Raw genomic sequence first — 12,789 nt, 5'->3', positions numbered from 1 at the left:
TACCCATAAATCAACAATTCAGCTTAAAACATAGATCCTGAGTCTCATCTCATTTCAGCCATCTGTGTGAGAGCCAGGCCAGACCTCTCCAAGAAGAAAACATAACTCTTATGACCTTGTGCAATGAGGCAGTTAGGGTGAAGCTGTACCAAGGTGTGCTCAGGTGGCGTGTAAAGTTGATTTGGTCTTATTTTAGTGTCCCAGACAGGGGTGCTGGAACTAGGGGTGCAGGGGGTCCTGTAGCACCCCTGGCTTAAAGTGACAGGTTTCAGAGTAACAGCCATGTTAGTCTGTATTCGCAAAAAGAAAAGGAGTACTTGTGGCACCTTAGAGACTAACCAATTTATTTGAGCATGAGCTTTCGTGAGCTACAAAAGTGAGCTGTAGCTCACGAAAGCTCATGCTCAAATAAATTGGTTAGTCTCTAAGGTGCCACAAGTCCTCCTTTTCTTTTGGCTTAAAGTGGTTTCCATTCTATACAGGGTTTACAGGTTTGTCCAATAGCTTTCAGCACCCAGCACCGTGGTCCCAGACTTACCTTAGGGTAGCTGAGATCCGAATCCAACCCTGACCCTACAGCAATCAAGGGATGACTCCATACTGACCCCAGGGTAACTTGTCATGTTACTATAAGGACGGACTGAGGAGCACAGCAAGATACTTATGGTCCCAACAGGGAACTGCCTTTTTACAGCCAACCTGGGCATGCCACAGACATTCAGCGGCATATAATCCAGAGTGTGATCGCAGCTGTACCAGTATGAAGATGTTGACAGCAGTGTAGTTTTCCCATAAATTTGGGGTAATAAGTTATAGTGGTGACAGGTATCAGAGGGGTAGCCATGTTAATCTGTATCCACAAAAACAAGGAGGAGTCCAGTGGCACCTTAAAGACTAACAGATTGATTTGGGTATAAACTTATGCCTAAATAAATCTGTTAGTCTTTAAGGTGCCACTGGACTCCAAGTTATAGTGGTGTAAGCGTCTTTATAACAGTGCAACTGCACCCGGCTAGGGGTTGAACCAATTAATTTATTTAGCAAAAAAAAAAATCTCGCACAACCCAAAAAATAGTTAAACTGGTACAAAATCTATTGGTAGAACACGCTAGCTCAACCGATATAATACAGCTGCAAACGGATATAAGAGCATCCACACAGGGGTTTGCACCAGTGCGACTACATTGATTTTTTAAAACCGATTTCAGCTCAAGGAGCGCTTGATTTCAGTTCAGCTGGTACAACCACAAGAGCAAAACTTCCACTGGCTTTAATAGGGCAGGTTGAAACTCTTAGGGCCATATTCTTAGGGATTTACAACGGTGTTTAGGCACCTGAAGGTGCAAAGAGGCACCTCGTGGGATTTTTCCAAAGTGCCAAGGCAGATTAGGCTCCAAACTCCCATTGTTTTCAATAGTTGCAATGGGAGGCACTATAGGCTAGTGGACACAGAAGACCTGGGTTCTAATCCTGGCTCTGCTGGGGCATGTTGGGTGAGTCCATTGCCTTCCTCTGTGCCTCAGTCTTCCTAACTGTAAAATGGGGATAATGGTACTTAGCTCTAAGAGCTAGAGGTTATTACTTCTTATTATCTGCATCTGTAGGTGCCCAAAGACTGTTGTAAAGCTGACCTTTGATCCTTTAGCTCACACAATGAAGGTGCTCAGTGCTGGAGATTGCATAGTCTCTCTTTGCTTTCCCCTTGTCTCATCTCTCTGGATGACTGTGCTGCCAACTCACCCTGTTTTACTGCCAGTCTCAGCTTCCCTGTCCATTTCTGGCCTTTGTGGCTGTGGGGAAAAGCCTGGAAATGTGGTCCCCAAGTCTGCCAACTCCAGGAGGTGAATAGAAATGCCTCAGAATATAATAGTCTTTAAATCTTAAGCCAGCTGCATGATTGTTGGAGCCCAGCATGTGTGGGGTTGGCCAAGCTGACAGGGTGTTGTGCTGTCAGGGTAAACATCGCAAAGATTCATGTTCAGAGTTTAAAGACAGAAAGGACTCTTGGATCATCTAGTCTGAATTCCTGTATAGCACAGGCCATTAGTATCAGCCAGTTACAAGCTCTAAGACCAACAATTTGTGTTTGGCTAAAGTATCTTTCAGAAAGGCATCCCATCTGGATTGGAAGCCACCAAGGGATGGAAAATCCCCCACTTCCCTTGGCAGTTTATCCCAGGGTTAGTCACCTTCACTGTCAACAGGTGGTGCCTTATTTCCAATTTGAATTTCTCAGGCTTCAGCTTCTAGCCATTGGTTTTTGTTCCCTGCTAGATTAAAGAGCCCTTTAGTACCGGTGATTTTCTCTGTGTACAGGTATTAATACAAGCCAAGGGCTTTTTTCACTCAGCAAGCGACACAGCCAGCCAGCGCTGTTTCCGTACGTGGCAAGAAAATCAGCCTAGCAGCGCATCATTAAGAGCAGCTTTGGGCTCTTCCTCCACTGACTCCCGTGGAGCTATTGCGCTGATGTGACGGAGAGTAGCGTTTGGCTCACTGTCAGCAGCTCTGCTAAGCATGAAAAAGAACATGAGTCCACTCCCCTGAAATCACAAGATTCCTCAAAAGTCACAAGATTTTTTAAAAATATGCTATGTTAGAAGGTGCCATCAAGCAGATCTTTGATCTACAGACAATCACACACTTCCTTAAAGCTGATGACTGTAGGGAGCACCTTTATTTCAGGCTGAATGGAAGGAGCGGTTTACTACCCCGGTGTATAATGATACATGGAAACAATAGAAGACACCACCCCAGGCACTAAGCCACATGGCAAGGCCAATCAGAGAGTAAGACATGTTGGATGAGGGGTTTCCCTGAGACTGACTGCAAATGTAAAAGGCTAGTGGATTGTTTCTCACACTGTGTGTATGTGTGAGAAGAAGAAAGACAGGGAAAAAAATCCAGCAGAAAACGAGACAAGTGGTGGTGAGCATGGCCCAGAGACATGGCAGAGACAGAGAGCCTCCAGACTTGGAAATGGTGAGCCAGGGACCTGCCTCCTGCTTGTATGTTTCTGCTGTGTTCAGGGAACCAGGACTTCATGTGCATTCTGTAAATAAATAGGGTTGCACCAAAGAAATACCTGACCTGTATCATCCATTTCTCCTCTTAATGGAAACAATCCCACAAGGCCCTAAATGCTGGCTAATTTCTTGGGTCAAAGGGTCAACAATAATAAAGATGGAGGTGCTTTTATTTGCCTCTCAGGGTCAAGATTTCAAGCTTTTCCCTGCAGCTACCAGGGTGGGAAACGTGCCTTTTTTTAAAATGGGAGTTGCTTTTCTCCCATGACTCCAGGAGCTGGAACCACTAATAGCATGAGACTCCCAAGAGTTGGCAACTGAGCGTAAGGCTGGAGAGATGTGCTAAATGGCCCACCAGGGCTTGTTCCATCTTAGATTTTTTTTGGCAGTAAAGAAGAAGACCCCTCATGTTATTCTTCCCTTTTCTCCAGGTCTGTTTCAGCGGAAGAGGTGAAGCACGCCTCTGTGTTAAGTGTTACTGAGAGTGACTTGATCACCATGGCGCTGTTGAACTTCCAGTATGTGCTCGAGGAAGATGGAACCAAGACCACCCACTATAACTTTCTGACTCTGCAGGGGCAAGCGATTCACCGATTCATCAGCGGGAAGCCCGTCGTGAAAGCCCAGGTGAGTTCAGGATGAAATCATGGAGGCGGCGCTTTGCCATAGACTTCAGTGCAGCCAGGATTTTACTCTCGGTGCTTGCTGTGAATGACCTGTGTGGAGTCATTCACACCTGAACAAAATGGGTGCAAACCACAAACAATTCAGAATGCACAGGTAGAATGGTGATGACCGGTGAAAGACCTGATCCAATATGGCCTTTTCCAGATTTACACCTGTTTAGCTCCATTGATTGCAGTGGGGTTACACTGGTGTAAATTGGGGGTAGTGCATTGGCAAATCAGCCCCACTGTGTTTAGACTTAGGTTAAAATGTTCAAACGTGCCTAAGTGACTTAGGAGCCTAGGACCCATTTTCACAAGGGACATAGGAGCAGAGCTGGTTGGGAATTTGTTGACACAGTTTTGTTGTTGTTGGAAAATGCCAATTCATCAGGACCAAAACTTCCCATGGGAACATGCTGATTTTGACAAATTGTTCGTTTAAATAAAAAAGAAAATTGGAGAAATGTTTTGAAAATATCAAAACCTCTCGTTTCCTCATTTGATTTCTGGTTTGAAACAATTGTGTATTTTGAAATTATAGTTATTTATTAGTTTAAATTTTAAAAATAAAAGTAAAAAGTCAAAATCAAAATTAAACATTTTTGAAATTATCAAAACAAAACACTTCAATTGACCCAAACCAAAACATTTTTCTGTTTGTGAAAATTTTCAAGATTTTGAGTTCCCATATCAATTTGGAAGAGAGAAGTTTTTGAACTCTCAAATTCTCTCAGGATAGCAAAACCATTTCCCTCCCAGGTCTGCTTAGGAGTCTAAATCCCATTGACTTGCAATGAGACTTGGGCTCCTAGGGGCCAGATTTTTTAAATTATTTATCAGAGGGGTAGCTGTGTTAGTCTGTATCCACGGAAACAACGAGTAGTCCAGTGGCATCTTAAAGACAGATTTATTTGGGCATAAGCTTTCGTGGGTAAAAAACCCACTTCTTCAGATGCAAGGTTTTTCTTTAGATTTTTTACCCACGAAAGCTTATGCCCAAATAAATCTGTTAGTCTTTAAGGTGCCACCGGACTCCTCCTTTTTTGAAATTATTTAGGCATCTAGGGGCCTATTGGAATTTTCAAAAGCACCTGAGCAGGTTAGATGCCTAAGTCCCACTGCAAAACAATGGGATTTGGGCACCCAAGTGACTAAATCATCTTTAAAAATGGTATTTACATTCCAAAATCACTTAGGCAATTCTGAACACTTTAGCCTGAACTCCCATTGATTTCAATAGATGATTTTTTAAAATCACATTGGGCACTTTTAAAAATCCAGCCTTAAGAGCCTAAGACACTTTTCAAAATGGGCTGTAGGCTCCTAAATCCCTTAGGTGCATTTTGAAAATTATGCTTTAACCCTTGGAGTGTGCTTCAGGTTTTTTTCTGTACTGAACAATGCTGTACTTCATAAACCAGTTATTAATCACTAACATTTTCATTTTCAGACAACTCCGTCCATTACGCTGAACAATGTGAAGACTCTGCACTCCACGAAAGATAACGTTAAAGAACAACTGCGCCAGGTGAGATCAAAAACAACCCTGGGTTTTCCCGCAGCTTCAGACTCAGATAATCCTCTCTCTTTCCCCCACTGTAAATAGCTTTCATAGCCACTTTAGGGTCAGAAGGTTGAGTAAATATCCCAAACCTACAGTATGTCCACTCGCCCATTAAGGGCACCATTCTCTAAACACTCCAGTCATTTCTGGGTGCCTCCAGGATTTGAGTGCTCAGCTTGAGATATTGGAGCAGCACAAAGCAGCCGTAGAGTAGGCCAGGATCAGGCCCATGATGAGCCAAGTGACCCATCAAGGTCTAGCTTTAGCCACCAAAAAGCACATTTTTGTACAGTTCCTTGGCCACTTGGAGTCAGGGGGGCTGGTTCTCTTCCCTCGTATGCCAGCTACACAACAGTTTTATTCCATTGACTGCCCTGATTTTACTCCTGAATTACGCTGATGTAATGCTCTCATTATTGGTTCAAACACATTTTGAAAGAATTCCCATTATAAAATAATTATTTAGAGAAGGGTGTCTTGGGGGCCATTTGTTCTCCCTGTCTCATGACACAGGAAAAACAGGATTTTCAATTAAATTAAAAGGTGGCAAATTTAAAACTGATCAAAGGACATACTTTTCCACACAATATGTGGCTATTCTGTGGAACTCATTGCCACAAGAAGTCACTGAGGCCAAGAAGTTAGCAAGATTCCAGAAATGATTGGACATTTCTGTAGATCACAGAAATATCCACAGTTAGCAATAATTACTGACGACAAAAATTTTGTAAACCTCCCACTATAGGATGTGAGCCGGTCTCTTACTATCAGAGATCAGATGGGGTCTAGCATGGGGGCAGATTATTTTCCATCTGGGGCGGGAGGGCATTTCCTATGCCTTCCTCTGTGGCATCTGGTATTGCGTGTTGTCAGAGACAGGTGACTGTACTAGACGGACCTGGCATTGATCCCATCTGGCAATACCCATGTTCCCTTCTGGTAAAGTCCCATAGAATTTAGTACTGATGAAACCAAAGGTCTCTGTAGTGTGATTCCATAGAAACTGGTCTCTAAATCTTTCCAGTTTCATAGAGAATTATATCCTTTTTCAACTGAATGCATCCGATGAAGTGAGCTGTAGCTCACGAAAGCTTATGCTCAAATAAATTTGTTAGTCTCTAAGGTGCCACAAGTACTCCTATCCTTTCTATGGTTTTTGTCACCTTCCCCTAGAATGCCAAGCAGGAATAGAATTCTCACTTGAATTATATAGCAAAATCATCAAACGTATAGCACTTACATTCTATAGGAGTTTTGCGTAGAGGGTCATCTAACTTTACAATCTTAACTATCAGAATGAGATAAAATACGTCATGAAAGTGTTTGTGTATTATTAACACGGCATTATTAACACATCTTAACGATGAGGTGACTTGATCACAGTCTAAGTACCAACATGGGGAACAAATACTTGATCATAAAGGGCTTTTCAATCTAGTAGACAAAGGTAAACTGTGATCTTGTGGCTGGAAGTTGAAGTTAGACAGGAAATGAAGTAACATTTTTAACAGTGAGAGTAATTAGCCATTGGAATAATTTACTGAGGGCTGTGGTGGATTCACTCTCACTACCAATTTTTAAATCAAGATTGGATGCTTTTCTAAAAGACCTGCACTTCAAACAGAAATTATTTTGGGGAAGTTCTGTGGCTTGTGTTACACAGGAGGTCAGACTCAGTAGACCATCACAGCAGTCACTTCTGGCCGTAGAATCTATTAATTTAATATTCATTTGTCTTATATATGGCATCTCTAACAAAATTCCTCATAGGTTCTTCACACATCGTATACAATCCCATAGATCATATAAGGCCAGTGTGGAAACACTTAAGGCTGAGTTTTTCAAAGTTGCTTAGGGGATTTGGATGCTATTGATTGTAATGGAAATTGGATGTGGAAATCCTACAGACAGCCTTTCATCTCCTGTTGCTATCCATAGGAACCCCTGAGCGTGAGTCTAATGAAACGCATTATGGAAGAGGCCAGTTCAGTGAACGACATTTCCAGAGCACTCTCCACCCTGAAAGTGGCTGCGGAGTTCCTGGCCGTGACTGGAGGGGACCCAGAGCGGCTCCTGACTGAGTATGTCAGAAATGACCTGAAGATGGAGGCTAATGCAAAGCAGTTCAGAGACTTACCAGTAAGAGATTAACTTTGGTTTGAATTCACAGCAATGAAAACGAAGCTCTTTATAATAAATATTCTTTCTTTTCATGCTTTCTACTATACATTCTGAATATATGAATATAGAATACAGTTTCTTTCCAAAACTATTGTTTGAGCAAAAAATTGTGGTTTTGACTAAATGAATATTTTTGCTTTCTATGGAAAATTTCAACGTTCCATCAAAAAAGAAAAATGAAAACTTTTGAGTTTCCCCCAAAAATGGAAACAAAAACATCAATTTTCAGGTTTCTAAGGAAAGGTTGAAATTTTCCACAAAACATTTCATTGAAATGTTCTGTGGAAGAAAACCCATTCTCTGACCAACTCTCATGTATAAATTCTAGAGTAGAGTAGATTTTTCTGTCAGAAAATGCCGACTTGATTAAACTGAAACAATCTGCAGGAATTCAGCTGACTCCTACCTCCCCAGGTTCTTCAGCTCCTCCATAGCCCCAGGTCAGAATGGGAGGCTCCCAAATCATTTAGACACTTCTGAAAAGATTACCTTGCATTCGTTTGCAGACATGCATTGTCTCTTTGTTACATCCCAGCACATGGTGACCGGTGTCTTTTGACACTATTGCTATACAAATAAATAATACTAATGAATAATCCACATGGGCACAGTTTCTGAAAATGCCTGCCAGGTACCATAGAATCATAGAATAACAGGGTTGGAAGGGACCTCAGAAGGTCATCTAGTCCAACCCCCTGCTCAAAGCAGGACCAATCACCAACTAAATCACCCCAGCCAGGGTTTTGTCAAGCCTGACCTTAAAAACTTCTAAGGAAGGAGATTCCACCACCTCCCTAGGTAACGTATTCCAGTGTTTCACCACCCTCCTAGTGAAAAAGTTTTTCCTAATATCCAACCTAAACCTCCCCCACTGCAACTTGAGACCATTACTCCTTGTTCTGTCATCTGCTACCACTGAGAACAGTCTGGATCCATCCTCTTTGGAACCCCCTTTCAGGTAGTTGAAAGCAGCTATCAAATCCCCCCTCATTCTTCTCTTCCACAGACTAAACAATCCCAGTTCCTGCAGCCTCTCCTCATAAGTCATGTGTTCCAGTCCCCTAATCATTTTTGTTGCCCTCTGCTGGATGTTTTCCAATTTTTCCACATCCTTCTTGTAGTGTGGGGCCCAAAACTGGACACAGTACTCCAGAGGAGGCCTCACCAATGTCGAATAGAGGGGAACGATCCTGTCCCTCGATCTGCTGGCAATGCCCCTACTGATACATCCCAAAATTCCATTAGTCTTCTTGGCAACAAGGGCACACTGTTGACTCCTATCCAGCTTCTCGTCCACTAGGTCCTTTTCTGCAGAACTGCTGCCTAGCCATTCGGTCCCTAGTCTGTAGCGGTGCATGGGGTTCTTCCGTCCTAAGTGCAGGACTCTGCACTTGTCCTTGTTGAACCTCATCAGATTTCTTTTGGCCCAATCCTCTAATTTGTCTAGGTCCCTCTGTATCCTATCCCTACCCTCCAGCCTATCTACCACTCCTCCTAGTTTAGTATCATCCGCAAATTTGCTGAGAGTGCAATCCACACCATCCTCCAGATCATTTATGAAGATATTGAACAAAACCAGCCCCAGGACCGACCCTTGGGGCACTCCACTTGATACTGGCTGCCAACTAGACATGGAGTCATTGATCACTACCTGTTGAGCCCGACAATCTAGCCAGCTTTCTATCCACCTTATAGTCCATTCATCCAGCCCATACTTCTTTAACTTGCTGGCAAGAATACTGTGGGAGACTGTGTCAGAAGCTTTGCTAAAGTCAAGGAACAACACATCCACTGCTTTCCCCTCATCCACAGAGCCAGTTATCTCATCATAGAAGGCAATTAGATTAGTCAGGCATGACTTGCCCTTGGTGAATCCATGCTGACTGTTCCTGATCACTTTCCTCTCCTCTTCAGAATTGATTCCTTGAGGACCTGCTCCATGATTTTTCCAGGGACTGAAGTGAGGCTGACTGGCCTGTAGTTCCCCTGATCCTCCTCCTTCTAATTTTTAAAGCTGGTTACTACATTAGCCTTTTTCCAGTCGTCCAGGACCTCCCCTGATCGCCATGAGTTTTCAAAGATAACTAGCAGGATCCCAACTTTTCAAACCAGAGCTTGGCCATTCTACTCAATGAACTATTCATTGAACTGAACTAGTTGAATAAACTGAAACAAAGAAAATATCCTCTCTGTGCCTACAAAAAGCTGTCAAAAGCTGGTTTTGCTCTTCAGCAAACTCTGGTTCCAGGTGCTTAGCCAGTGACTCCCACCAGCTCAGTGGTTTGATATTCTTTAAAACTTTGGCAGTAGCAAGGTAACTGTGAAACAAATATAGAATGTGCTCACTTCCACGATGAGGATTTAAGTAATGGTGTAAAGGCTTTCTGGGTGCCAAGGTCTGGGTAAATCCCTGTCTGTGTTGTTTCATCCCAGGTTGTCCCACAAACCCGGCTGAAGCACATCCTGTCTCTGTGGCAGATCCTGTCAGCAAAGAGATCAGCGCTACTTGTACAAATGAACCAGGTAATGGAGGAACCCACCCCAGTGAGTGCCTGGGATGGGGCTGTGACTAGACTGAAAACTTTCTGTGCAATTGTTTTTAATCAGAAAATTGGGTTTTTGACAAACGGAAGTTTTTCACAGAAAATTTTGACTTTGCTGCAAAAAGTAAAACATGAAAACTTTCCAGCTGAAAACCTATTCCTCTTTTGGACATGTTTCTGACAGCCAGCTGCACTGTGAAGTGGGTGATTTTCAATTGCTTGTAACTCCACCAGATCTGAACAGAGTTTCTTGATCACAGCAAATGGCACCTGCCTGGCCCAAGGGCCATCCCACTGTCAAATGTCATGCTGCAAGCCACAGATACAATTATTTTAGTTATTGTTTTGTTTTCTGATTAAAAGTCAAACTTTTGTGCAGGAAAATATCCCAACATTTCCCAACCAGCTCTAGTTATGACCAACGTTCTCTGCTCACTTGCTGTGCAGTCCCTCCTCTGCTGCGTCAGGCTCCATCACTTGGAGTCTGTAAATCTAGGTGCGTCATCCCTTTCCCAAAGTTGCACTCTAGCTCATCCAGGAGTTATTGTGCCAGAGGCAGGAATCTCTGGGGGAGATTCTCTGGTCCAGATCTGGCAGGAGGCTGGGCTGGATGGGACCTGATGGCCTGAATACTGTTGATAAATTGCATAGACAATTGTTTGTCCACATCTTGGTTTGTTATGAAGTATATTCAAGAGATCGGTCAGGTTTATTGCTAAAAGTCAGGAAGAGTATAGAGAGATGTCTGTTGGTCTTTCCCTGACCTGAAGAAGAGCTCAGTGCATCTCGAAAGTGTCTCTCTTTGAGCAACATACATTGTTCCAGTGAGAATACCTCACCCACTCATCTCTTTAATATCCTGGGACCAACATGGCTACAACAACACTGACAATAATAGCATACTACTGGAAGAAAGGCTTTGTAATATAGCCATTTCCGTGAAGCCGTCTTGTGCTGCTGTTCAATTCACTTTACACAGAAGGTGTGCTCCCAGTTACATATTTCAGCAAATAGTATTTATAGGATGGTTTACAAGTTACAAAATGCTTTATACGTCACAAAAATCCAGCCCATCAGCTTGTGTCAGTTCCTTAACTCGTTGTTCTGTGTCTTCCCTTACTTTGTTTTGGATACTAGTGTTCCAGGTACTGGTCCAGCTTGTACTGGGCACATTAATGTATTTTGCGTTTGGCAAGTTTCTTATTTTCTAATGCCAAAGCTGACTTCAGTTTTGCAAAGTGTTATGGGATACTTAGCACAAGAGAACAGGATTATAAAAAGACAGACAATTCAGGCGAGGTAACTTCTAGAAATGTATCTACAATATAATGTTCTGTTGATATTGTGTGTTTAATGCATTGTGGTATCAATATTGATAATGTGAGATGGATGGACAGACATTAGTCAATAAAAGCTATGAAAGTTTTGCTGGCTACAGGGACTGCAGCACTGGCCTGAGGTCATGTGCAGAGCCACCTGCTCCATCCCACCCCAGGAGCACTCCCTATGCATAGGGTAGAAGCAAGAGAGTCACCAGGCTACACCTGCTCTGAGCCAAATGAGGAGACTCTTCCATTAGGCACATCCTCAACTGCTCTGTGCATGGGGCATCCAGCCACTCCTGCAGCACCTCTGCACTTGCCCCCGCTGACACTGTGCTTCTCATTTCAGAATCCCTTCTTCCTGATAGACAAGGGCTTCCATGACGAGCTGGCTGCCCAGGAGAGGGAGGAGCTGACAACTGCGCTATCCACTGTCAATATTGAGTTCTTTATCATTGAGCTGCACGAAATGATCACAGTGACATTGGAAAGCTACGAAAACAGTTGGGGGTAACAACATGTTTCTCTTGTCTGTGAATATGGGAAGGGCCTCTGCACAAACATTTAGATCCAGATGAAAAAAAAAATTTTTTTTTAACTTTTAATTTGGAGCAGGCACAAACCACTTTAGATATGATTCCCTATTGATTTAAGAGCCTTTGTGGGTATGTTTGGTTGTTGTTTGTTTTTTACATGCAGGTTAAAAGATCAAGGCAAATGTAGGGGAAGAGACCCAGCCTCTTAAAATTGCCTGTATATTACTCGTATGCTGTATTAAAAGGGAACGGTCAAATCATATCACATATAAAAGGTCATTTTCCCTAGACCTCCAAGTCTTTAGAATTGGATAACCTGCTTGGCTAGAGATTCTCAGACTTTCCATACTGCAGAACTAGAGGGCCTTAGAGAAGGGCAATGAGAATGATCAGGTTTGCGGAGAAACTACTATGAAGAGAGACTGAACAGATTGAGGTTGTTACCTAGGAATAGAAGAGATTGAATAATGGTCTATAAAATACTGACTGGTCTAGAGAAGGAAGATCAGGAGGCATCTGTTCTTCCACTCCCATATAACACAAGAACAAAGGGATGTTCAGTGGAACTGAAAGGTAGGAAATTCATAGGGAATAGTTTTTTACATGGCTTGTGGAACTCACTGCCACATGAAGTCATTGAGGCTGAGAATTTTGTAAGACTTAAGAATGGATTAGGCATGTCTATGGATAATAAGAACATCTGTTGTTGTTGATAAAAATTCCAGCAGGGATATTAAATCTCATTCTTTAGGTAAGGGCTGGAGTTTAGGAATCTTCTATTCCTTATGACCCTTTAATGCCTTGTTTTCTTCCCCAGAATTATCTCCAGTACTGGATAATTTCACCCACTGCTGTTTAAGAGCACACTGTTTTGCTTAAAAATTGATGGAAGGAAACATTACCTCTTGTCTGACAACTCTTGAATATTCACTAATTGAGGCTTTAGAAA

General features: G+C 42.7%; 1 protein-coding gene across 1 annotated transcript in view; it reads left to right on the top strand.

Annotated features, from left to right (window-relative positions):
- Positions 1–12,789, top strand: part of LOC144267066 (E3 ubiquitin-protein ligase rnf213-alpha-like) — a 174,163-nt gene that overhangs the window by 158,971 nt on the left and 2,403 nt on the right. The window contains exons 69-73 of the mRNA XM_077820731.1: positions 3,458–3,653; positions 5,145–5,222; positions 7,197–7,397; positions 9,873–9,962; positions 11,654–11,814. Of these exons, the coding sequence (XP_077676857.1) occupies positions 3,458–3,653; positions 5,145–5,222; positions 7,197–7,397; positions 9,873–9,962; positions 11,654–11,814 (726 nt within the window). The remainder of the gene's footprint in view (positions 1–3,457; positions 3,654–5,144; positions 5,223–7,196; positions 7,398–9,872; positions 9,963–11,653; positions 11,815–12,789) is intronic.

Source organism: Eretmochelys imbricata, chromosome 6 (genome assembly GCF_965152235.1).
Source record: "Eretmochelys imbricata isolate rEreImb1 chromosome 6, rEreImb1.hap1, whole genome shotgun sequence".
Lineage (NCBI taxonomy): Eukaryota > Metazoa > Chordata > Testudines > Cheloniidae > Eretmochelys > Eretmochelys imbricata.
The sequence above is the reverse complement of the archived record's forward strand: the minus strand, read 5'-3'. Positions and strand labels throughout refer to the sequence as shown.